The following is a 23,091-nucleotide window of genomic DNA, read 5'->3' as shown; positions in this document are numbered from 1 at the left end:
GAAGCGCATGCTGGGCTCAGCCGCTTCCCTCCGCTCCCCCGGGGGCTCTGTCCATGCCAGGCCGGACAGCCCTGCTGAGGATCATGCCCCACACTGGGAGGGAAACCAAGAGCAGCCCTGCTCGGCAGTGGCACCAGCAGAGGACTGCAGCTTGACAGTAGGAGGGCTGGAAGTAGCAAAGAGGACGGTGACGACCACGGCGGGGGTCCCAGGTGGGAGAGGAGAGCCCTCCCTTCCACGCTGGCTCTATCCACCGGCACGGGGCTGACCCATGCTCCTGCGGGCACCTCCAGCCTCCCCAGGCTCCTGCTGCTCACCCTCCTCCAGCTGCATGACAGCTACTGATCTCCTGAAGGAGACCCACCAGGGAGGGAACTTTCCTTCCAAACACCCTTAAATTCCGTTTTTTGCTGGTTTTCTTCCCAGCCTGGGCAGCTGCCAGCAGAACTGCTTGTAAATGGCAGTCCTCTGCCTTCTGAGCGGCATCATCCCACGGTCCTGCCGGCTGAGTGAGGGCTGTTTGGAGAGGACCAAGCAGCGGTAGCAGGACGAGAAGCAGCCGGGAAAGACCCACAGAGACAGAGTATTCACTACTTCACCCCACCTGGATGGTGTATCAGCTTCATCCTGCCCAGCGGGTGGCCGGAGAGGAGCCTGAGCCTCCACCCTCTTGCCTTGTCCATGGCATGCAACCCCTTCAGCCACTGGCATGAGCCGAGCCCTGGGCCACCCACCCAAGCAATGCCCAGTGACGTCCCCATGAAAAAGAGAAAAGAACCATCGCTTGCCATCACGCGACGTCTTTGCTGCAGCATCAGGGAACACCTCGACATGGAAACTACATTTACTCTAAGTTAAAAAGGATGTTTTGCACACTGCCGGCCAGGCGCTCACCGAAGGGGACAGCGGCCACCAAGCAGGTGGCAGAAAGGCGAGAGATGCTGTCCCAGCTGGCAGGACCTTGGCAGGGCAGTGGGTCAGCAGGGAGCCTCTGGGAAGATGGAGAGCTGCAGGGGAGGGAGGGGAGCATGTGGCCCCTGAGTCTTGAAGCCAGTTTGCAAGATCTCCAGTGGGCATCTCAAAAAAAAATAAAATCCAATTTGGCCAACTTGGTGACCTGAGGTGACGTGAACGCATTCCTACTACGGCTTCATGACAGCTCATGTCATTTGTGGTCATCTTTGTCCCTCTGAAACACAGGGGAAGAGTGACCCCAACTCCCAAGCTGCCCGAGCAGCACCCCTCCTGTCACCCTGGGGGAGGTTTCAGCTGGGAAGCCATCATGTAACCCCCGTCACAAAGCAAAGGAGCTCCTGAGGGGAGGAGCAGCAGCTCAGGAAGGGGAAGACGGGGATGAAGCTGACCTACATGCTCCTCTGAGTGTCACCGCGGGAAAGCACCGCTGTCCTCACCCCTGCAGCCGCCTCCCTCTCCCTCGCTCCAAGGGCGACAATAAATCGAGTCCTGTTTCCTTTCAGCCAGGCACTTTTTCACCACTCTGTCACTTCTGATCATATTTGAGCAGCCTCAGCTGGCTAATTTGTCCATTTCAGCAGCCTCGCTCTCCTCCACACGCACAGGACAAGGCTGGCTCTGGCGCAACCGCCCAGCCTGGCTGAGGAGGGATGGCTGGGGCAGGCAGGGCAAGAGACGGAGCCACTGCTGCTGGGGATGGTGCAGGGTTGGCTTTGGCAGGAGGATGTGCCAGAAGTCCCCAGCTGTCTCTGCACAGGCAGAGAGCACGGCAAGGCTCCAAGAGGGCAACCAAAGCCTCATTGGAAGGTGCCTCGTGGGTGAGCAGGGGTTCAGCTCTCTTCTCGTGGGCATGTGGAGGTTTCCAGCAGCCCTCACACCCACTTCTGCATCCTGCCCAGGCACCTTGCTCTGTCCCCCAGTAAACCACTGCCCATTCCCTGCATCCCATTTCCAAGGCTGGTCCCGGCACCAAGAGCCAGCCCAGCATCTGAACCCATCACAGCTTTTCCCTCTGGCATACAGCAAGGTGCCAGACGTTCCATGGACGCTCCCCACTCTGCTCTGCTCCCCCAAGGATGGTGTAGCCATCCCGCTGCACCTTCACTCAGCAGGAACGTGAAACCTTGGAAGTTTTAATCTGGGAGAAAGAGGCATAGCCAAGGGTGAAGCCCTGCTGGGGTGTTGAGGAGTCCCCCAAAAGCCAGGTCCACCTAGGAAGAAGGGAAGCCAAGCAGTGAACACCAAGAGACCAGCCAGGAATGGGTGCAACGGGAACTAGTCACCCCACGCTGCTAACAAGCCTGGTGGGGGGCTGGGTCCCCCAGGCAGTGCAGCCCTGTGCACCTGGGTACCAGCATCCCCAAATCCCTCTGGGAAGGAGAACAAGCTCCCCTCCCACACCACCCCAGCATGACACTGATGCCCAAACATTGCTCCCCTCTTGGTGCACCCGGGCCTTCTCTTTCCCCCCATTTGATCAAATATTCATCACCTCTGCCGCTAAATAATAGATCAATGTGCTGCCAGGAGGGGCACAGCTCCTCTGCGCTGCCGAAGCTCGCACACAAGCTCTCAGGAGAAGGGCTGGGGCAGGCAGACTATCAGGAAAGCATGGCAGGAGCTGCACACTGAGACCCTTCTCAGGATGTAGAGGCAGGCAGAACAGGCAATAGCTCTGCGGAGACGGAAGTAAGCAGGGATGAGGCAGAGCACATCAGGGAAGGTTCCCCCCCGTGGCACTGGGGCTCAGCGGGTGATGCCATTGGTTGCACCCGGACGCTGCTGGACAGACTCAGCTCCAGGAAAATGAGCACCTGAGACTCTAGGCAGAGCCACGTGCTTAGAAACCATCTGTGCTCATGCCAGCAAGCCTGTGTCAAGAGGCTGCTTTTGTTTGCTTTCACCTTCCATGCGCCGCAGCGGGGTCACGCTGAAGAGCATGCTGCTGAGAGTGAGCCGGGAGCGAGGGCCCGCCGAGCACCACGCTGATGCCAAAGCCCCGGAAAATAATTAAGTACAAAACAACTAATCGTGATTGACACTGGCCCCCTGGAGACTCGTCAGCCGCCTTCCAAAAATGGTTCCCGTCTTTCCAGTGACCCTGACAATGGTGAAGAAAGGATAGAATTGGTGCGGAGGCAGCCGCAGCCCCCGGCCCCTTCCTTGTGTGCCAAGTGTGTCCATCCTCAGTGGAGCTGACAGCACCCTGCTCCATGCAGGGCTGCAGCAGAAAGCAGAGACCCCAGTCCTCATCCTGCAGCCTTTGCAGCCACTGGCTTCATTCAGAGCCACAGGCACCCAGCACCTTGCAGGGTGAGCTCAGGAGCAAGGACAGCAGATGACAGCCTAAATGGAGAGATGCACTCCAAGGTCAGGAGGCTCAAGAAAACAAATCCAAGCTTTTCTTACACATCCAAGTCACTTGGTACTGCCTGGCACCAGCCACGACAGGCAAGGAGAAATGGCAGCACTTTCCACTGGGAACTCCTGAAGTCTTTAATTTGAGGAAAGCATAATACAGCTGCTGGCAGGGAGTTTTGTGGGCTGTGACCGAAAGGTACTGTGTCCACACAGAACATCACTAAATATGATGCTTGCTCTGAAATTGCACGCTAAATGCTGCTATTTCAGTATTTTGTAAAGGGGAGGAAGAGTGAGCCCAAGGCTGCAGTGCATTGGAACATACTCAGCTGCCTCAAGGAGAGGAGAAGGGGCTCAGCACCTCCCCAGTCCCCCACTTGCTCTCTGAGGCAGCAGGGTGTTGGAGCCCTGCATCTGGATTTGTGCAGCCCAGGCACAGCCAGAGGAGCCGGGTGCCACCCAGGAGCATCCCAGCACTGCCTGAGCTTCTGCTGGGGCAGAACCACTTGAAACACGGGCAGAGCTGAGGTGGATCAAGAAATAACCCAAATCCATGCGACTGGGGCTGAGGCGAGACTGCACTGAAAAGCAGATGGCGACACTGTGCCCACTCTCCAGTCGGCAGAGGAAAGCTCAAAAGCTGTCACAGACACGCTGGCATCTGCTGAGTCATGAAGATCGTATGGCCATCATGCCTGTTGAAGGGGCTGTGGCTAAGATGAGCTTGCTCCTTGAGCTGCTCTCCCAGGAAGAAGAGAGTAAAATAAAATGGAGAAAGGGACCAGGGCTTTATCTTCCTTCAACTCAGAGATGGTTGCACAGAATGCAGCACAGAAAATACTTGGGAAGGGAGGACCAGTCTTGATCTCTAAGGTGTCATCTTCAAGGCGTCTCCTTCAAGGCATCTCCAGCGAGTGGCTGGGCGGAGATCAGTGGTTATCCCCTCCAGTGGGATCTCTTCTCACACCAGGGCTCGGAAACCCACACAGTGGTGAGATGTGGAACCTGACAAGACCAGCTGCCCCCTCCCATCTCACCCTCTGACTTTGACCCTGCTGCTGCACCAGGGGCAGCCTGATGGCCACTCAATGGCTGGAGCTGGGGCAGCACCACAGGCAACAAACCAAGCCCCCAGAGTCAGCAGGCCAGGAGCAGTGGGATGAGGATGCTCACTGGGCACTGTTTCCCTTTGCACAAGCCCAGGGCCTCCACACGCAGTGCCACCCCCCCCCCCAGCTGACAGCAGTTGTGCCACCCTGGGGCACTGCAACATCACAAGGATGTGGGAGATGATGGGGACCTCCAAGACCCTCAGGCAGGAGTGGCACAAGTAACCTAAAGGCTTGCATGTCCTCGGCCCTCTTGGGAGCCTCTCTGACAGCTGGAGAAAGGATGTGATGGTGCCCAGCCAGACCTGGTTCTGCTGCCGTGACCAGTAGTGGTGGTGATCACAGTGTGACATCCAATCTCAACTCTCTAGTCTCAGAGGCAAGGCCAACCTCTCATAGCTATTATTATTTTAAGCTAGTTTTGTGCAGACTCAGCAGATGACACCACATCAGACTGCACCAGCAGAAGTCTACGTGACTGGAAGGGAAGGGGTGGTGGAGGACCAGCCTAGAGCTGCTGCCCAAGAGCCCAGCCTGGGATCTCCTGCACCAGAAAGTCCAACATCAATTGCTGTCTAAAACTGGGAAGACATTCCTAGCCCTTCTTCCAGCAGGGCAGGGAACTCCCCCACCACAAGCAGGCTGGCAGTGGTGTCCCCAGGAAAGCACCAAGACAGTCAGGGTGCAGGACAGCGGCTGCACCGAGATCCCCCAGCTGTGCTGGGGGACTGTGCACCCTGAGAGGTGCAGAGAGGGGCACACACAGCTGCTGAAGCCACCGACCTGTAGCAGCTTTTGCTCACATGGATCCTGCTGTCCTCTCCAAAAAAACAAGAGACAACCATGGGAAGGTGCCGGAGTGAAAAACCTGTGGGGTGCCTTTGGTCAACCCGGGCCAGTGCCCAAAGCAGCTGCCCCAACGCAAGGCAGACAGAAAGGCGAAGAGCCGAGTGAGCACCGCGAACACAGGACCTCAGAGCGCTGGGAAGCCGCTCCAATTAGACTCTTCATTGCAGCACTAAATGGACAGAGCTCCCAGAAAGCAATTCCCAGGCTTGCTTTTACGCTGCACGCAATTAAGAATTAAAGCAACCCAGACCTGAAGATGTGTTAAAACAAATGACCAGACTCCCCGGGAGGCGAGGAGAGCCATCATGCTTTTTTCATGCCCATTACACAAGCATGGACGACCTGCAGGGCAGAGGAGGCGGTTGCCCCCACCAGTGGCCAGCTTGGCCACACCATTCAGCGCCTGGGAATGCGTGGCTCGCCGGCTCCCGCATCTCGCAGACATGTGAGCACGTGGGCTGGCGACGGCAACTAGCATTTCGGGTTACTATAGCACTGCTATTCTGCGCCTACAGCCATTGTGGTCCCTTCCTGTATGAATACATCCAGGCTCCAACAGATCTTTGCTGAGCAGATGCTATCGGGCAACTCCACCACCAGCTACAGCAACCTGGTATTTAAGCTCCTCGCAATCCCAATATGTAACAGATGAAGATGAGATCAAGGAAGATGTATATGACAAGGAGAAAAACAAGCCCAGCTGCAACCAAAAGCTGCGAGAATCAGCTCTGCTCTGACAACAGTGGGCCAGTGGCTCTGCGGCAGCTTGGCCCTCGCCCTGATGCCACAAGGATGCCTGGGTGCTCCCCAAGGTGCAGTGTGACGCCTCAGGGACGAAATCCTATCTCAACTCAGGGTGAGGGGAAGAGGTGTGCTGAGACTTAGCAGTTGTGTGCCTGGTGGGCACAGGTCAGCCCCTCTCTGCCTGCTCAGGCATCAAAACTGGGGACACCAGGACCCCTGCCTTTGGGAGGGCCGATGCCGATCGAAGACAGAGCCCGTGAGCAAGCCACAGATACCTGTGATGTCTGTCTGGGCATCCTCAGCCTCAGCTGCTGCAGCCCTGCTCTTCCTCTCCAGTTCTTTCATTTCAGGCACGTAGAAGTCCCCTTGGCGGGCGAGGGGACACACGAAGTAGATGCGGTCCTCCTTGTAGATCTCGATCCGGGGGTGGGCACACAGCTTCCTCTCCTGAAACACAGCAGGTAACAGTGGGTCAGGGATGTGCCCCTGCCCCCCATCCCGGCAGCCCTCCACCATTTGGACCTGCTGGCCTGGCAGCACTGCAGACTCACCTGCTTCGCCATGGGGGCACAGCAAGGAGCGGTGGGTCCCACCCCAAAACCACAGCGATGCTTCCCCTCTCTCAACATTCCCCCCACGTGCCACGGCTGGTGGGTTCAGCCCTGGGGGTGAGCAGTTGGCCAGGCTCAAGAAGGAGATGCTGAAGCCTTAGGGAGATGTAGATTCCCCAGCTCACCCTTGGTTTTGGCGTGCTCATTTTGGGCTGGAGCAAGGGGTTTTGGGGAGCCCAGCAGCTGCGTTGCACGGACCTGCCAAGTCTCCTGGCAGCACGGCCCTGTGAGCAGGCATAGCACTTCTCCGTTAATTAATATAATCCAGAGCCGACAGCTCAAGCAGCTCCTTTCAGAACGGCGAGGGCAGGGGGAGTGGGAGATGAATCCCTGGCATTTCAGCTAACACCCCCTCCTCTTCTTCCTCGCCCCACCTCCCCCCTGGCAGCACACTTCAAGACCTCAGCTCCCCCAGCCTGCCAGGGACCTGTGTGGGGGCATGTCCCCCTTGGGTGCCCCAGCCCACGCTGAGCCGGGGCTGTGGGGACTCTCAGGGTGCCGGGGCTGGGCTGAGGAGCAGCTGGACCCCTCTTGCCACCCCCTCCTCGCCTGCTCGCCCACCAGCTGCTTGCTGGCAGAGGGGGCGGCTGATTACAAGCTGGGTGAGAAGGGAGAGTGTCTCTTTAGCGGGTTTTCTTTTTCTTTCTTTCCCCTTTTCAAATCACTGACAGCTTTTATTTAACCCTGCAACCACCTGATTATCCTCCTCCTCCTCCCTGCCCTGACTATCCTCCTCTTCCTCTTCCCTGCTCTAACTATCCTCTTCCTCCTCCTTACCCTGACTATCCTCTGCTTTCTCCCTGTCTCAGCTATCCTCATTCTCTTGCCACATCCCCCCAGCACAGCTTGCCCAGACATCCTCTAGCAGGGTCCCCATCCCTCCAGGGCTCTCCAAAGTCAGGCCTGGCCCCTCTCTAAGGACAAGCTCTATGGACACATCAATCATGTCCTTACAAAAGCCTGTTCGTTCCTGATCCCCTTCATCCTTGGGGATGGACCAAGCTGATTTCAAGTCATGTATTTCCCAGCCAAATATTGGCACTGGGCAGAATCCACAACTGACGGGAGCCAATGCCGACCCTCTTCCCAGTGCTGTCAGCAAGGCCACCTGGAGACTACTCCATGCTGGCAGGATGCTGCACAAGCAACACAAGGAGAAAACCCCACATGAGCCATTTTTTGGGTCTATTTTGCCAGTAAAGCCTGCAGGAGCTGGCTCTGCAGAGTCCCAGTTTACCCAGCGGCACCACAGCAGCAGAAACACGAACTCCAGCAAAAGCTCTGCCCGTCCCATCCCAACATCTTCAAGTCTGAATTTCGGCAGAGTCCCTCCTCCAGCCGGAGAGAAACCACATTCAGGAGCCCCGTGCCGCAGGGACGCGCAGGGACGCGGGCGGGCTTCCAAGGCACTCGGAGCCCGGAGTTCCCACTTGCAGGCAGGTGAAACACTAACACACGCAGATCAAAACTGTATTAAATAAAAACAAGCCAGGCTGTTTTTAGCAGCAGAGCAGAGGCGGCTCATATCACTCCTGCTTTTTCAGCAACAACGCAGACAAGAACCCTCCCTGCTGCTCTGCCCCTTGCTCTACCAACCACAAGCCCATCAGCCAATCTTCAGCTCAGTTTGTTATTTTAGGTTACTGCAAACATACCAGAGATGGGTATCTCCAAGGTTTTTTGGATGCATCCAGCTGGCCCTCCATCACTTAATGCAGACAGGGACAACTCAAAAAATTTCAGAGTACAGACCTTCACTAAATTCATGAGGTCTCTAACCAGTCTTAAACCTCAGGGCTCCAGTCCAGACTCCAAGACATCCCAAGCTAACTTCCCAAAGCCCACCCTGGGATTCCTATCTGGGACATAACCTCTCCTTACAATTTACCTAGGCTGCTACAACTCTCCTTCCAATTACACAGCCCCAGTAGTGACACGCCCCCCCCCAAGCACAAACAATGCCTCCTCCATGCACATGAAATGTGGGAATTGTGGCTTTTAAGGAATAAAAATGCACACCTGTATGAAGAGCAAGGTCCCAGATTGGCTCTTGAGCCAAATTCTGCTTCATACTCAAGGATTATCCTATAAGATAGGCGGGGATGCTTCACCCTGCCAGGGTGGGAAGCAGCTTTGTCTCCCTGAAGCCAGAGGAGCCGAGGTGCCCCGCAACCAAAGCCCATGGCTGTGGACCAGGTCGGTGGGATGATGCTGAAGTGGCTGGACACTTGCTGTCAATACCAACACCTGCCTCATGACAGACAGCTACAAGGATGCTTAACACTTGACTTCATTCCAGTTCATGCAGGGTTTTCCTCAAAAGTAAATGGAGGGAAACCAGAGCCTGGTGGTCCTAATTGATGCCTATACAAATCAAGTTGGGAGCCAGGCTAGTGAACTGGCCTCTGCTTCTGCACTTCTTCTCAGAGCAACCCAGCTCCTGGCAGGGCTGCTGCAGAGCTCAGCACTGGCAGCAAGGCTCAGGAGAGGACAACGTCCCCAAGAAGGAGCATGGAGGTGGCAGCTGGGAATGCTGTCCAGTCCAGGCTGGGACCAAAGGGATGAGGCTCCATAAAGACTTGAGGAAAGGGGAGAGGCAATGAGGTGGGGAGCCAGGACAACAGAAATCACTAAGGGGATAATCCAAAGGGGATGCAAGGAGATCGCCCTTGTTATCATCCCAAAGGAGATTAGGAGGCAGGCAGAGGATAGGCAAGCATAGGCAGAGGTGCAGCAAAGTGCAACCAAGAGATGGATGTCAACATAGCACAGAGTGGGTTTAGGGTTATCCCAGTGGAGAGGAAGGCTGCAAGGCTGCTGCAAGGGAAAGAAACAGCCCATTGAGACTGGAGAGCAGAGTCCAAAGGCGCAGACATAAGCAGAGAGTGAATTAGCGAAGGCTCAACAACATGGCAAAACAACAGAGATGCACAACAGGCAATAATAGACTCTGCAGCTGAGGACGAAGCCCCTCGCTAACTGTGCAGCTAAGCCAACAGATGGAGCAGCAAGGTGGATGTGGAGTTTGCAAGGCAGAGCCCTCAAGTCAAATCAAATGCAGTCTCACACGGGCGGAGGAGCTCAGCAAGAGGTGAACAGTGGGACGCCGATGGCGTCGGGGCCAGGCTTCTGTCTAGGACAGCAGGACCTGGTAAGTAGGGCAGGGAAGGGGACTCATCCCTTCGCAAGGTCATGCTGTGTCACTTGCCTTCTCAGCCCTCTGCCGGGAGCTCACCCTTTCTACGGCCAGAAAAGATGGAAGTGGCAGCACAGTGTGTGAGGCCTATTTCTATGTGGGACCCTCCACTGGACACCTGAGGCATGGGATTTATTGCACGTAATCCATACAGCCAAGCTACGCAGCAAAGGCCAATGCATCCAGAGCCCACCAGTTCAGTCCTGACATGCACAGCAGCTCCGGCATATCCTGCTATGTCAGACCCAACACCTCCCATGAAGCCATCTCCTTCTTGGCCCATCCAAGGGCTGTGGTGGGGTGCTGCTCACCATCCTCTTGGGAACAAGGGTTTATGGAGGGGAATACTCTTGCACTCCTCTTTCCCAGGTGAAATAATACCCCAACTAATCTTTACCCTGGTTGTTTCCAAATCACCCACCACTCCTGATTCCCTGCAGGACTTTCTCCAGGTTGGCCTCACTCCTCTAGAAATGGAGCATCCCCCAGCCTTGTGCATCTGAAAGCACCAAACCAGCATTTTGGAAGACCTTCTCCAGCAGTGGGAGGTGGCACCTCCATGGCAGCATAAATTTTCCTCTCCCCATTTGTCCGTTAAGGTATAGACCCCATCATCTGCCCACAGAGTGGCTTGGGCCTGGCCTCCCAGCCAGAGGATGCCCCCACTTCCCTAGGCAGCCAGGAGAGCAGTCCCAGGGCTACGGGACATGCAACAAGATGTCTGAGATATGACCTGCAGTCATTAAAATCCCAGCAGAATCGTGCCAAAATGGAAGGGGGTGGCAGGGTGCTCACGCTGCACCATGCCCCTCAGCACCTGCTGGGAAACAGAAGGCGAGCTGGGGCACTGCGGGGACCGGCTTTGTCACTCTGTCAGGCTCGTCTGCTCAGGAATTCAAATGCCACCAACTGGATCTGCTTCATCTCCCACTGCTGGAAGAATTCAGCTTGTTAGGAGATCAGCAAATGAGCCTTGCGGCTGCTCTCGGCATCCTTGCCATGCCCGGGCATGCTGGCACTCAGGCTCCAGCTGAACCCACTGTCTTCCCCAAAACACTTCTAGCATTGCCAGGAAGGCTGTGGGGAGGCAGCTGTTGTCCTAGTCCCACTTCTGGGCACAAGCCTTCTGGCCCCAGAGGCCCCCGCATCACCAAGACCTCCTGGCATGGCTCATGGGGTGATGGTTAAGCCACGCCAGCCTGCTGAGTCACTGTTTCAGGGCCAATGGCTGTGGGAGCAGTAGGGGAGAGGCTTTTTGGGCCACTACCAAGCTTCCTGCTGTGGCAGGGCTGGACGCTGAGCTCTCCATGTTGCCCAGAAGCTCCTGGATCCACCACAGAGATGTCTGCCTCGTGCCCCAGCCGCCAGTGAGCCGCATGTATACAGCCATCGCCTGCACCTGTCACCCACCCCTGCCAGAGTATCTCCTGCCTGCAATGTGTAAAAAAATGCCTGTAAAACCCAGCCAGGACTGGAAAAGCTGCAGAGACCAAGCAACCGATCACCAAGCAAACGCTCCCCTTCTTCTACCTTAGGGGCACCAGGCAGCCCCCTGAGCGTCTGCCCTGCCACTGGCTAGGGATGCACCCTCCAGGGATCCACCGCTGGGCACTACCAAAAAGCTGGGACAGGCTGGAGCCTGCCAGCCACTGGGAAAGCAATGGTGCAGGATCCAGACTAAGCATTGACTTCTCTCTGCACAGTCCCAATCGAGAGAACAACTTCCCAGAGGGGCTGATAAGCACATGGCCCAAGCCTGTGCTGGGAGGGGACCCAACCTCAAGGAGAAGCTGTGGGTTGTTTACCAGGGGCCATCTGAACATCAGTTCGGCGCAACGTGCCTGGTGCTGCTGCTCGCCTGTGCTCTTACAGCGATAGGATGCACCACCGCCATCACAGTGAAGCAGAAGGGTGCCGGGCACACGGAGCTGGCTCCATCCACATCCTGCTGCCATCCTGGAGTGACATCAGCCACACGAGGGGGTTTTCCACAGGCAGCTGGAGTGGGGCTGGCCCATGCCCGGGTTACAGCCAGGTCCGCTCCGCTCTGCTACTGAATGGGACCAGCAGCCTCAAGAACAATTTGCTAAACACCAGTGATGCAGTGGGTGTCTGGCTCCTGCCCTGTGGGGAGCATGGGGAGGGATGCTGAGGGACACCCCTCCAGCTCTGCTGCTGCACCAGGGCTCCCTCCCTCCATTTATTACACCACTGCACCTGGAGGAGGAACAGATGGTGGGTGTGAACACATGGGGGGGGTTGTGCCCATTGCTGGAGGCTGCTGCTCACCGGGGGAGCTCACCAGCATCCCCCCTGCCAGTCAGAGCATCATCACACCCTCACTGCCATGAGCCTCCCCTCGCCCGTGCCACCGGCACTTGGGCCGCTCCAGTTAGTGCCAGCAGATCAGCTGGCACCCAGCAGAGTGCAAGGGACCCCCAGGGGACTTGTCAGGTCTGTCCCCACATGCCAGCATCTCCCGCCTGCTCAGGCAACACGACTCCCCCGTGTCTTGCTTCCAGCCAGAGGCATTCATCCTCTCCTCCTCCCAGGGAAGGGGTCGGACTCTTTGGTCCCAGGGATTTTAAAGAAACAACAAAACCGCGTGGAGCTGAAGGGCCCTAAAATCGGTTGCTAAAATTAGAGCTGAAACTGAGCCACCAGCTAGGACCGGAGGGAGCGCGCTGTGTGCCACATCCTCCTCGCTTCCTCACACACTCCACGCGCGGTGTGTCATCCCCGCTTATCTTAGACCACGGGTGCTAGGTAGTGCAGGGAGGCTTTGCAATTCAGTCTGCACAGCACCAAGCACCCTTCAGTGCTCTCCCAGTTCAGCCAGGGGACAGACTCCTTGCTGGGCCATCCTGCCATCCCAGACCCAGACTGGGGATGTCCCTGTCTCTGTTCTTCCTTGCCCAGACAGCAGCTTGAGGTTAAACACCACTCTGGTCCCAAGTCTGAGCTGATGAAAGCAAAAAAAATAAAGGCACCCCTTCCTCTCCAGGTTTCAAGCTTGGTTTCAACATGTGCTTCCAGCCCAGAAAGCCAAGCATCTCCTGGGCTGCCCTACAAGCAGTGTTGCCAGCAGGTTGAGGGAGGGAATGCTCCTGCTCTGCTCTGCTGATACTCCACCTGGACCACTGCCTCCAGTTCTGGGGTCTCCAGCACAAGACAGTCATGGACCTGTCAGAGCAGGTCCAGAGGAGGCCATGGAAACAGTCCAAGGGCTGGAACACCTCTGCTATGGAGAAAGGCTGAGAGAGCCTGGAGAACAGAGGGCTCCGGAAAGACCTTATTACAGCCTTTCAATATACAAAGGGGGCTTGTAAGAAAGATGGAGAGAGACTCTTTATCAGGGTCTGTAGTAACAAGACAAGGGACAACAGTTTTAAACCAAAGCAGGGCAGGTTTAGATTGGATATAAGGAAGAAATGGCTTGTGATGAGGGTGGTGAGACTCTGGACCAGGTTGCCCAGAGAAGCTGTGGATGCCCCATCATTGTAAGTGTTCAAGGCCAGGTTGGACAGGGCTTTGAGCAACCTGATCTAGTGAAAGATATCCCTGCCCACAGCAGGGGCGTTGGACTGGATGATCTTTGAAGGTCCCTCCCAACCCTTCTGTGATTCTGGTCCTCCCTGCTGAGCTGCAGCCTGACCACAGGAGACAAAGATGAAGCCTGGGTGCCTGGGGCTGCCTGCTGAGGGGCAGGAATCGGGCAGGGGCTGGGGAAGAGCCATCTGCCCAAGAGATGGTTTGGGCTGAAGGGAGGACTAGTTGTTGGAGGGAGAGACAGGCAGACATGTTTTACACCAGTAATACCTCAAGCATCAACAAAACCCCAACATCTCAGCTTGCAGCTCAAGCAGGATGAACGTGGAGCCGGAGGACCCTGCCTCCCGGCACGGCCAGCCCTCAAAGCCAGCTCCAGCACACAGCACAGCCGTGAACACCAGGCTGCTGAGGGCTGCGAAACAGCTGCTGCCTCCCAGCCTGGAGAAACTCACATTTCAGAGGTGGTGAGACTGCTCCCACGCATGTGCACTTTACTTTCAAATCCTCCCGGCTGCGAGGTGTTTCAGAAACAGAAGGTGATATTATTGCAGTCAAGAATGGCCGTTTCCGTCAGCCAACAGGAAAAACGAGTGGCACCACCGGCACTAGAGCAGCGGAAAACAGTCTCGCCAAAGGATAGCAAATCCTCCAGGTAGCAAAATACAGTGCCTGGCAATTAGCACCTCCCACACCCACCGGCAACCCTCCCTGCCCTCCGCACTAGCACACTTCGCCCTCTTCCTGCAGCAGCCCCCCCATCCTGCCTGAACCAGGACACCACCCTGCCAAGGTGGCAGCGCCGAGGCTTCAGGACAGGCAGGTGAAAACCAGCCCCCGAGATGCTCTCCACAGCAGCGAGAAGGAGCGCATTTGGACCGTGGGAGCCGCGAAACGCTAGGCTCGATAGCTGGGAGAGTTTTTCATTTTCACCTTGGTGAAGGCAGCCCGCCATGCAATTTACACCTTGCCCGCCTGCCTGCCTGCGCTTCCCGGGGCCAAATCACCCAGCTGCTCCCTCCCCGGCAGAGCCGCGGGAGCTGCAAAGCGGCAGCTGTCAGGCATGGCCAAACTGAGAGGTGAAGGAATGAGCCCGAGTGGGTTGGTGGGTACAGGAGATCCCAGCACTCCGAAAGGGTGTCAGGGACCAGGCACAGGCTCCCAGGTCACTGCTGGAAGCTGCTGTGAGACTAAGTTGTGAATGCTTTTCTCCTCCCTGGGACAGAGATGCAGATTCCTTCCCATCAACAAGAAAAAGGGATGCACTCTGGACCTCCTCCCCTTCCAGCACCCACTTGAGCAGCAAGAGAAATCCTGCAGCACATGCAGGAGCATCCCCCGTCTTCAGAGATGAGCTGGGCAGCAAGTTCCAGCAAGATAAAAACTTTTAGAAAGTAGCCACAGGCAGCCAGAGCCCCTGGCATGGGGGAAGGACAAGCCCTGGCCAAGGCTGCCAGCCTGGACACGCTCAGGTACGTTAGTCCATGTGCTTCCAGAGACATATTTTACTGCCCCCAACTATGGGAACGTCACCTGCAGAATAAGGAGCAGATGGTGCAAACACACACAATTCATGGGGCTTGAGTACCCCCTGGTGTCACGGTTATTTGGTAGTAATTAGTCCTGAAGCAGAGAGTTTGAGAAGTGAAGCAAACTTTTGCATTTAAAAAAAAAAATATCCTAAAAACTCTGTGCTTTCCATGTCTCCAGTTCTGCCTTACTCTTGTATCCACCATGGGTAAGCAAAGCCAGCTGGGGAGACAATTTTCACCAGTCACTTTTCCCAGAGCTCCACTATATGTTCTCACACTCTTACTCCTACCCGACCCCAACCGCATCCCTTCCTCTCCTCCTCCTTCCCTATCACTGCCACACACAAGCTCTCTGAAGGGGACTTTGGTTTTAACCACTCAGAAAGCCCAAACACTGGATTTTCATTATAAAACAAGAAATCTGTGTAAATCCACATAATCTCTCCTCCTCTGAGGAACCAGTCCTGGGTTCTTGTCCCTGTCCCTAGGAACTCCATCACTACAGGAGTGTGTGGGTCAACAGCTGTGCATGAAAGGAGGCAGATGATGCTGCAGGAGAGGAGGACCACAGCTGGAGAGGGCTGCCTCTGCTTCAGAGTGCGGGTCTCCAGGGGCCAACGCTCTCCTTCCAGCCCTCAGAGGATGCTTTTTCAGCATTAATCGCAAAGCTGAAGAGGTTGATGCAATGATCTCTGCCATCACGGATGACTGGAGCGATGCTAAATCACTTTGCCTGCTCTGTTGCCTCGGCGAGGCTGCCAGAAGCAGCAGCTGTAGCAATTTCTCTGCCTCTTGTCAAGGCAGGGCCTTTCAGGAAAGGAATCATCACCCAAGACTTTCTCCTGCCTGTCCTGCCTCAGCCAGGCAGCACACCACACTGTGGTCTCCACCCCATGTGGGGCATCATGCAGGTAAAAAGAGCCTCTTTGAGACATGGGTCTTCATTAGGCTGCTCACAGGGAGAGTAAACCCTAACCTAGGGTACAACTCCCCGCCTCCCTGAGACACCCAGCAACAGGTTGTTTCTTGTGGTGAGAGGTCTTCTTCCATGGGTAACCCACAGCTGAGAGCCTGGAGGGCTCCTCATCCAGCTGGACACTCCCCACCCCCCTCGATGGCTTTATCTTCTGGACCACCACTTGCTTGAGTAACTTGCCCTTCTGCAACAGGGATGTCCAGTGGAGGCTTGTTCCCAACCTTGTCACACACATCCTCACCCGTAACAGGTCCTGTGGTGAAACCCTTGTTCAGCAAAACCAAAGCAACAGAGATGGAGCAGGAGCACCTGGTGCCCACAGCACATGGGAGCTCTTGGTCTCCTGAGCCAAGGTCTGGGCTGGCCCCCACAAAATCTTTCCTCTTGCTTTTCAGCTGCACAAGTCATCCTCCCAGGATCACAGGCATCTCCAGCTGCTCTTCCACAGCTTATTGGTCACCAGGACAAATTCAGGACATGTGTCACATTAATGCCACCGGAAAGAAAATGGCCCAGTGAAATAAATACCCCCCTGTCCCTTCCTACCTCCTTGAACAACCTTGTCTTTCTGCAACGCCCCCGGCTCCCAGGCTTCATGGAATATATTTCACGATGAGCTAAGCTCAGCCTCACACCATAGCTTCGCAGCTGAGAAAGCTGAAAAGGGAAGCTGAAGAACCTAACCTTGCTGAACTGACACAGATAAAGCCACTGGCAGCCCAGAGCAAAGCCGGGATGTCACCGCCTGATTCCCAGACAAAATAGTCTTTCCCTTCCCACGGACAGGGACTTATTAATGTTAGGCTTATCAGCCTCATGTAGAAGGCTAGGAAGGCCACCAAAGAGGAAGATGGAGCAGGTTTCAGCCTGGTTTGCCAAGGAGGAATGGGCAAGATGATCACGACGTCCGTCAGCATGTCGCCAGTACAGCACATCAGCAAATCTGATGGCAGAAAGCAAGTTTCCAGGACAGAAAAATCTTCCAAGCTATCGGCTAAATGCAGCCAACAGTGCAGAAAGACAGTTTGACCTCCTGCTCAGGGAGGCCCAGGCTTGCTTCGGGTGACAGAGATCCCTCCTGGGCTCTCCACTGCAGGACACTCGCCCATGGGCCACCGCTTACCCTCGGTTCACTGCTCCTCCAGCTCCTGCTTCTCCTTCACTTGCCCCGGGGACAAACGTCCCTGTGTTTTAAAAGCAAGGCAGAGTCCAAGACAAGTGCCTTTCTGAATTTTTATAAACAAACAAGAGACATTTCCCTGCAGGCTTCCAGGAAAGCTGCCTTCAAACCCCCACATCCAAGAGCTTGCACCTCTACTCCAAAAAGCCAGCAATCCTGCGAGGCAAAGGGCAAAGAGCCAGAGACCCTGGCGAGCCCCAGCGCGATGACAACTCCCACCGGTGAGCTCGGATAATGAAGCCCCCAGAGCCTCCAGCCGCTGGCAGTAACGATTTGCCTGAGGAAATCCCAAGTGCAAACAAACAGCGCTGGCAGGCAGAAAGCAAAAGGCAAAAAAGACAGGCAGGCTGCCTGCAATGCAGGAGGAGGTGGAAACGCAGGCAGAGGCAAGGAGGGGGGTAAGGGAGGCGAACGAGTGGCATCACACAAATTCACCAGGGATCTCAGGACACCCTCGAGCCAGGACACGCCATTTCAGCAGCTGCACATGCTGACCGATCTCTCCAGCTGCCCTGCCCAGGGCAGGCATGGGGAAGCGAGTTGGGGCTGGGTGCCTGCCTTTCCTCTGCAGCCCTCACCTCCTCCTCCTCGGCCTGCCAGGGACCCCGGCACAGGGTCCCAAGGGGCTCATTACCTTGGTCTGCAGAGGAGAGCACCTGCTGAACACGCTGCCGCGGTGTGCCGGGGAGGCAACGGCTGGCAGTGCCGGTGGGGACACAAGCCGAGTGCCTCCAAAGCCAGGCTCTTCTGCCGGCAACAGAGGCAGCAGGGGAGGGGAGCAGCTGCTTTCAGCGACCTTTGCAGTCTAGCAACTGCTCCTTCGCCAGCACAAGATTGTGAGTTTGTGCAGATCAATCAGGAGACAAAATCGAAGTAAGTTAGGTGAGGACAGAGCCCAGCCTGACTGCCCTTCCACAAGCCTGCAGATTTACAGGTCCTGTATGCTCCCAGAGGTGCTGCATGAGCTGGGAAAGCTCCAGATACACACCACGCTGCTCAGCTTTCCAGGTCTTTCCCTGCTGGGGGAGCCACCTCCTTACCCCCACCACTGCTCCGCTCTCCCGGGTACCCCAAACCTTGGGCAGCCCTGTGTAACATCATCGACTGCAGCACATCAGCCAATGCCATGGCCACCAGAGCTGCCCTGGATCCTCATCAATGCCGCTTGAAACCTGGAGGACACCCCTTCTCTACTCAGCACCATGGTGCCCTCCCTCAAGCTCTGGGTACCCAGAGGGTGGGGAGATCTTTGGGGAAGCATCTCTGCACCTCTGCCCCCTTCCAGCCCTCCCCAGGCAGCTGCAGCTTGTCATGGGCAGGGAGCAGACTCTGCCCTGCATCGCTGCAGCGCCATCCCAGGAAAGCTGCTGGGTCTAAGCTAGGAAGAAAGGAGGGGTTTGGACACTGTGCTCCGTGGCACAGCATAAAGCCAGAGCTGAGTCGATGCTATGGATCCCATAGTAGCACCCAGTGGGAGACACAGCTTTGCAGGGGAACTGGTGGGAAATGCAGACAAGGGCTTCATGGGGAGGCAGGAACTGAGCAAGGGAGGGACAAGTGAACATGGCACCTAGAGATGCATGTGAGAGAGGAGGATGCAAGAACAGAGAGGAGCCGATGGCTGCACTTCTCAGTTGTGAGCCCACAGCATCAGGCATCTCCCTCAGCCATAGCAGTCGCTTCTGCTTCACTCATCTCCTGAACTGCTCGGCAGAGAAGTACCGGAGCAAGTCTTTCTCCGACACTGACCTCTTGATAAGCTTTTGCCAACTCACGGTCTGGTTACTGTACTGCTGGGCGGACGTTACCCCAAGCTGTGAATCTGCACAGCATGAAAAGAAGAGCAGCTGGCCACAGCAGATGATAGATATCTACCTTTCTGTATGTCAAGGAGCTGCCATCAGCTCCCAGCAGAAATAAAATCCAGAGAAGCAGCTGAGAGTAACTGGTAGAACAAAAATGCTGGTGTTCACAGTGGGAATAAGGCCACGGTTTCCCTCCCTCCAGCCTTCCTGGGGTGCCTTAGAACCTCAAGGAGCTGAAACAGAGCCCATCAACAAATGCACAAAGCCAGTAGGCAGCTGCAGACAGGCCGGCTCTGTGAACAGCCATGGAACATCCTCTTCATCCCCACAGCGCCAGGACACCCCTTTGGGTTTCTTCTGAAAGGCAATAGCCCCCAGTGCTGTGCTGGGACAGGGACTCCCAGACCAACCACTCTACCAGCTGCCTTAAAGGTCTGTCCTTGACCTTCAAGCAGCACTTCTGCCTTAAGATCCGCCCCACAGAGCTGCAAAGATAAGGGAAATGGACACTGTAACAGCTTTAAATACATCAGATCTTCTGGTTGGTGGTGTGTGGAAGGAGAGGGACAGAAGCAGAAGTTTTCAGGGGTCCTAGGATGCCAACATGTGCCCAGTTATCACTATGATAAGCAGCCAGAACCAGGGCTGCAGAGCAGTTACTAACCTGCTCTCCCTGCTGCACTCGGCTCCGTCACCTCCCTTCATCCCTGCGGGGTTGTTATAATTCCTCACATTAGCAGAAGATGAACAGGTAAAACCATCCGTCTGTGGAATGAGCACCCGGCAGTCATTGTACAAGCCAGCAAAAAAAAAGAAAAAAAAATTCACCCCAATTACTCCATAGTGCCAGAAACTCCCAGGCATCCTTCCCCTCCCTTAGACCCTTTGAAAAGTAAAGCTGCACCATTCAGTGTCATTAAATTTGGAACTCAGCCTCAGATCAGCAGAGCCTCACTGAGCTTTAGGAGGAACACAGCCATGCAAAATGTAGATGTGCAAAATCCAGATGTCAGTGGCCTGGAAGACAAGCACACCCCAAACCCCACCAGTGACTCCATTTTGTGGCTCCCAGTGTCTCTGTTTTGTTGTCCCAGTGCCAGAGGGGGCTGGCTTCGAGTGTCTCCCCTCTCCCTGCTCTGTGCTGGCTCAGGACTCCCAGCACCCCTCAGATGCTCCCTTGGTGCAAGCTGGAGTGGAGCTCTGCTGCAGTTGGGCTGCTCACTCAATCCCGAAAGCCTCTGAAAGCTTTCCTCAGCTTCCCTCTGCACACTGGCCAGGAGATCCATATTTTGAACCCCTCTAAGAGGTGAGCTTTGGAGAAAGTGGACATGGCAGCCACAGGAGTCTGATTCTGTCCCAAAAGCTGTACCTAAGCTCTGCTCCAAGTCAGCACAGAAATCTTTCTACTTTCTCTCTGTTACCCAGAAGGAGAGGTGACTCTCCATCATCATCATCTCCCCTCTTAGGCAGGTTTGTTCCTCTTCTCCGCACTGGAGGCACATCCTTTTTCTCATTACAGCCCCATCCTTTCCCCCTGCCCTGGCAGGGCAGAGGCACCCTACCTAAGGGAGAACATATCTCCAACAAAGCCAGCAGAAATGCATCTGCTCAAGCCAGGCATAAGCATCAACCTCCTCATATTCACCAGAGCATCAAGGAGCCCAGGAAAGGCAAAATTCAGCTGGGGTGGGGACAAAGAAATAGGATGCAGCCTTGGCACACCTGGAGGCACTGGTCCATCAGGTGCTGATCCACTCTTGAGGGTAACAGGTACCTTTGGTCTCTTACCAATGCCAGACATGACAGAAGAGATCCTGAGAAAAGTCAGCTCAAGGGTGACAGAGGACAAGCACTGACTCATCCCTGAGACTGTCCCCAGGGAGCTGCTGTCTCCTCTGCCCACTGTGGTGGGACAGCAGGGGAATGAATGCCTTTTCTTGCTCCTATACAACCAGGTGAAGAGGAGAGGCTCGCCACAGCGTGCCACTTGCCCAGGATGGAGCAGGGGAAGCAGTGCAGGAAGCCCAGACATCCCGACAGGCTGCAGACCTCCATCAGCTGCCTCTGGGCAGTTCTAACCTGGAGTCATCCCTGCCAGTTCTGGGCACGGATGCGGAGTTACAAACTGCCAACATTTCTGTGAAAGGCTCCAATTTTCCCCAGTTTGGCTGAAGCAAAAAGGCTGGAATAAGCTGCCACATGCTGGAAGAGAAATAGGACAAAAGGATTCCTGGAGCTGAGGGCTCCCAGGCACTCTCCAAAACCCTGCAAGCCAAGAATTAAGCACAGCTCGACCTTCCTCTTTCAAGGAGCTCACAGACCAGGCTGCAAGCTGCTCTGGAGCCCTGCAATGGCAGAGGCAGCTGGAGACCACAAAGATGAACCCAGCCCTGGCAAATCTGGAGGAGTTCAAGAGAGTCAGGATTTGACAGCATGATTTTCCTCAGCCTGTCGAGACAACCTGAGTTAAGCATTAGATGTTTGCTCCTCAAAGCAGGACAGGCTGTACTGACGTACATAGGTCTGCACTAAACCACTGCACCTCTCCGTAGCCCGCACCCACTCTGCAAAGGCTGTGGGTCCCTATGGGTGCGGGCAGAGTTTGGCCACCAGACAACAGCATAAACAGAGCAAAATCACACACTGAGCCCATGAAAGCCTCCCCAAGATGTGAGCAGCTCCACAGACCACTGTGCCTGTCGCGGTCACGAGGACTGGCAGCTCAGGACACCTCCAGCCCGCTGCCTCCGCCCAAGGCCACCAGCATGCAGCGGCATCAACTCAAACAGCATCTAAAGGGCAGCGGCTGCTGCAGGCAGGCACAGACAACAGGGTTATACGCATATATAGCCCTGCTGAAAGAAGAGACCCTGAGGGACTTTCAGTGTGACCCTCTGCTTCGGAGCAAACAGCTGGGCTCAGCCGCTTCGCCAGTGCTCCAGCCACCGATGCAGCCCCAAAGCCAGCGCCTCGCCTACGGCACGTAAGCTCTCGGCACGGGAAGGAACAAGAACCGATTTTGTTCTTTCATCCCTGTGATCTGATCACCACCCAACCTCGCGACTCATCCATCAGTGCAGAAGAGAAATGTTTTCGTTCTCCTGCCCTCCCTGAAGTGGGGCCTTTCCTACCATTTTATACCTAACTAGAATCTAAAAAGTGCAAGTTAGTCATAGCACAATGGTCCTTTTTCTGGAGGTAAAAATGCCACTGCTTTCAAATGTATTATCTCCTTGCTCCACAGGTTTCAAAGTGGGAGCTTCACAGCCACAGAAACTGGGCCAACAGCATTTGCTGGAAAAGAGCAGTATTTCTAAGAAGCTGTTTCGCATTTGATTGGGTTCGTTTTGCTGTTTCTCAAGCCTGGCACAGCTGGCAAGGTCTGGCTCAGAGGGCTACAGGGAAGAACCAGCCCAGAAAAAAATCATTAGGACCCTGCTAAAATAATTGCAGAGAGGCAGATCAATCTCATCCTTGAATTAATTGACTAGCTGGCAAGGAGGGAAGACCCCAAGGTTTGGGACAGTGTCACTGCTTGAGAGAGCTGGACCCGTCTCCAATGCCGGACAAAGAAAACCTTTTGAGCCAACTGCATTCTCTGGGATTCTCTATAAATACATTCAGGGAGAGCACATGTACAGATTGAGTCGATAAAGAGATCTGACAGAAAAGCACTGTAGTATTTTACTCTCCCTCCTTGCCCAAGGCAAACCATTTCAGTTCTTTCTCTCCCTTGGACAGCCGTATGAAATATCCCCAGCTTCCTCTGCGATCATTAATCCTCACTGCAAAGGCGAGGGGGGAGCAAATCTTTGTGTCTGAGTGGATTCATCTCTCTGACAATTTTGCAAGGCTGAGTAAGTCGTTACGAGGCTGCGAGCCCCAGTTTGCCAAAGCAGCATCTAGGAGAGCAAGGTGTCTTCTCACTCCCTTCTGGGATGAAAATACCCCCCAGCAGGACCACAGGCTGACAGACAGCACTGGGACAAGCTTTTGGCTGTTGGGCCATCAGGGATGCCCACGTGGTCTGGCATGCATAGGAAGGCAGGCACTGGAAGTTTGCTTTCCTTCCAGGAGCTGCCTTTGGAAATGCTCCTGGAAAAGGAGCTGGGATGGTAATAGAATCAAGATGCTGGACATCACAGGAAAGCACCCACAGTAGCAGAGACCTGGGGCTGAGCCACCAGCTGGAACAACCTCCCCA

The 23,091-nt window shown here is 55.4% G+C and overlaps 1 protein-coding gene across 2 annotated transcripts in view; it reads right to left on the bottom strand.

The window, feature by feature from the left end:
- Positions 1 to 23,091, bottom strand: part of TEX264 (testis expressed 264, ER-phagy receptor) — a 43,167-nt gene that overhangs the window by 1,947 nt on the left and 18,129 nt on the right. For both annotated transcript variants that reach the window (XM_074913959.1, XM_074913960.1), the window contains exon 5: positions 6,314 to 6,485. In XM_074913959.1, the coding sequence (XP_074770060.1) occupies positions 6,314 to 6,485 (172 nt within the window). The remainder of the gene's footprint in view (positions 1 to 6,313; positions 6,486 to 23,091) is intronic.

This window comes from Athene noctua, chromosome 10 (genome assembly GCF_965140245.1).
Source record: "Athene noctua chromosome 10, bAthNoc1.hap1.1, whole genome shotgun sequence".
Taxonomy (NCBI): Eukaryota; Metazoa; Chordata; class Aves; order Strigiformes; family Strigidae; genus Athene; species Athene noctua.
The sequence above is the reverse complement of the archived record's forward strand: the minus strand, read 5'-3'. Positions and strand labels throughout refer to the sequence as shown.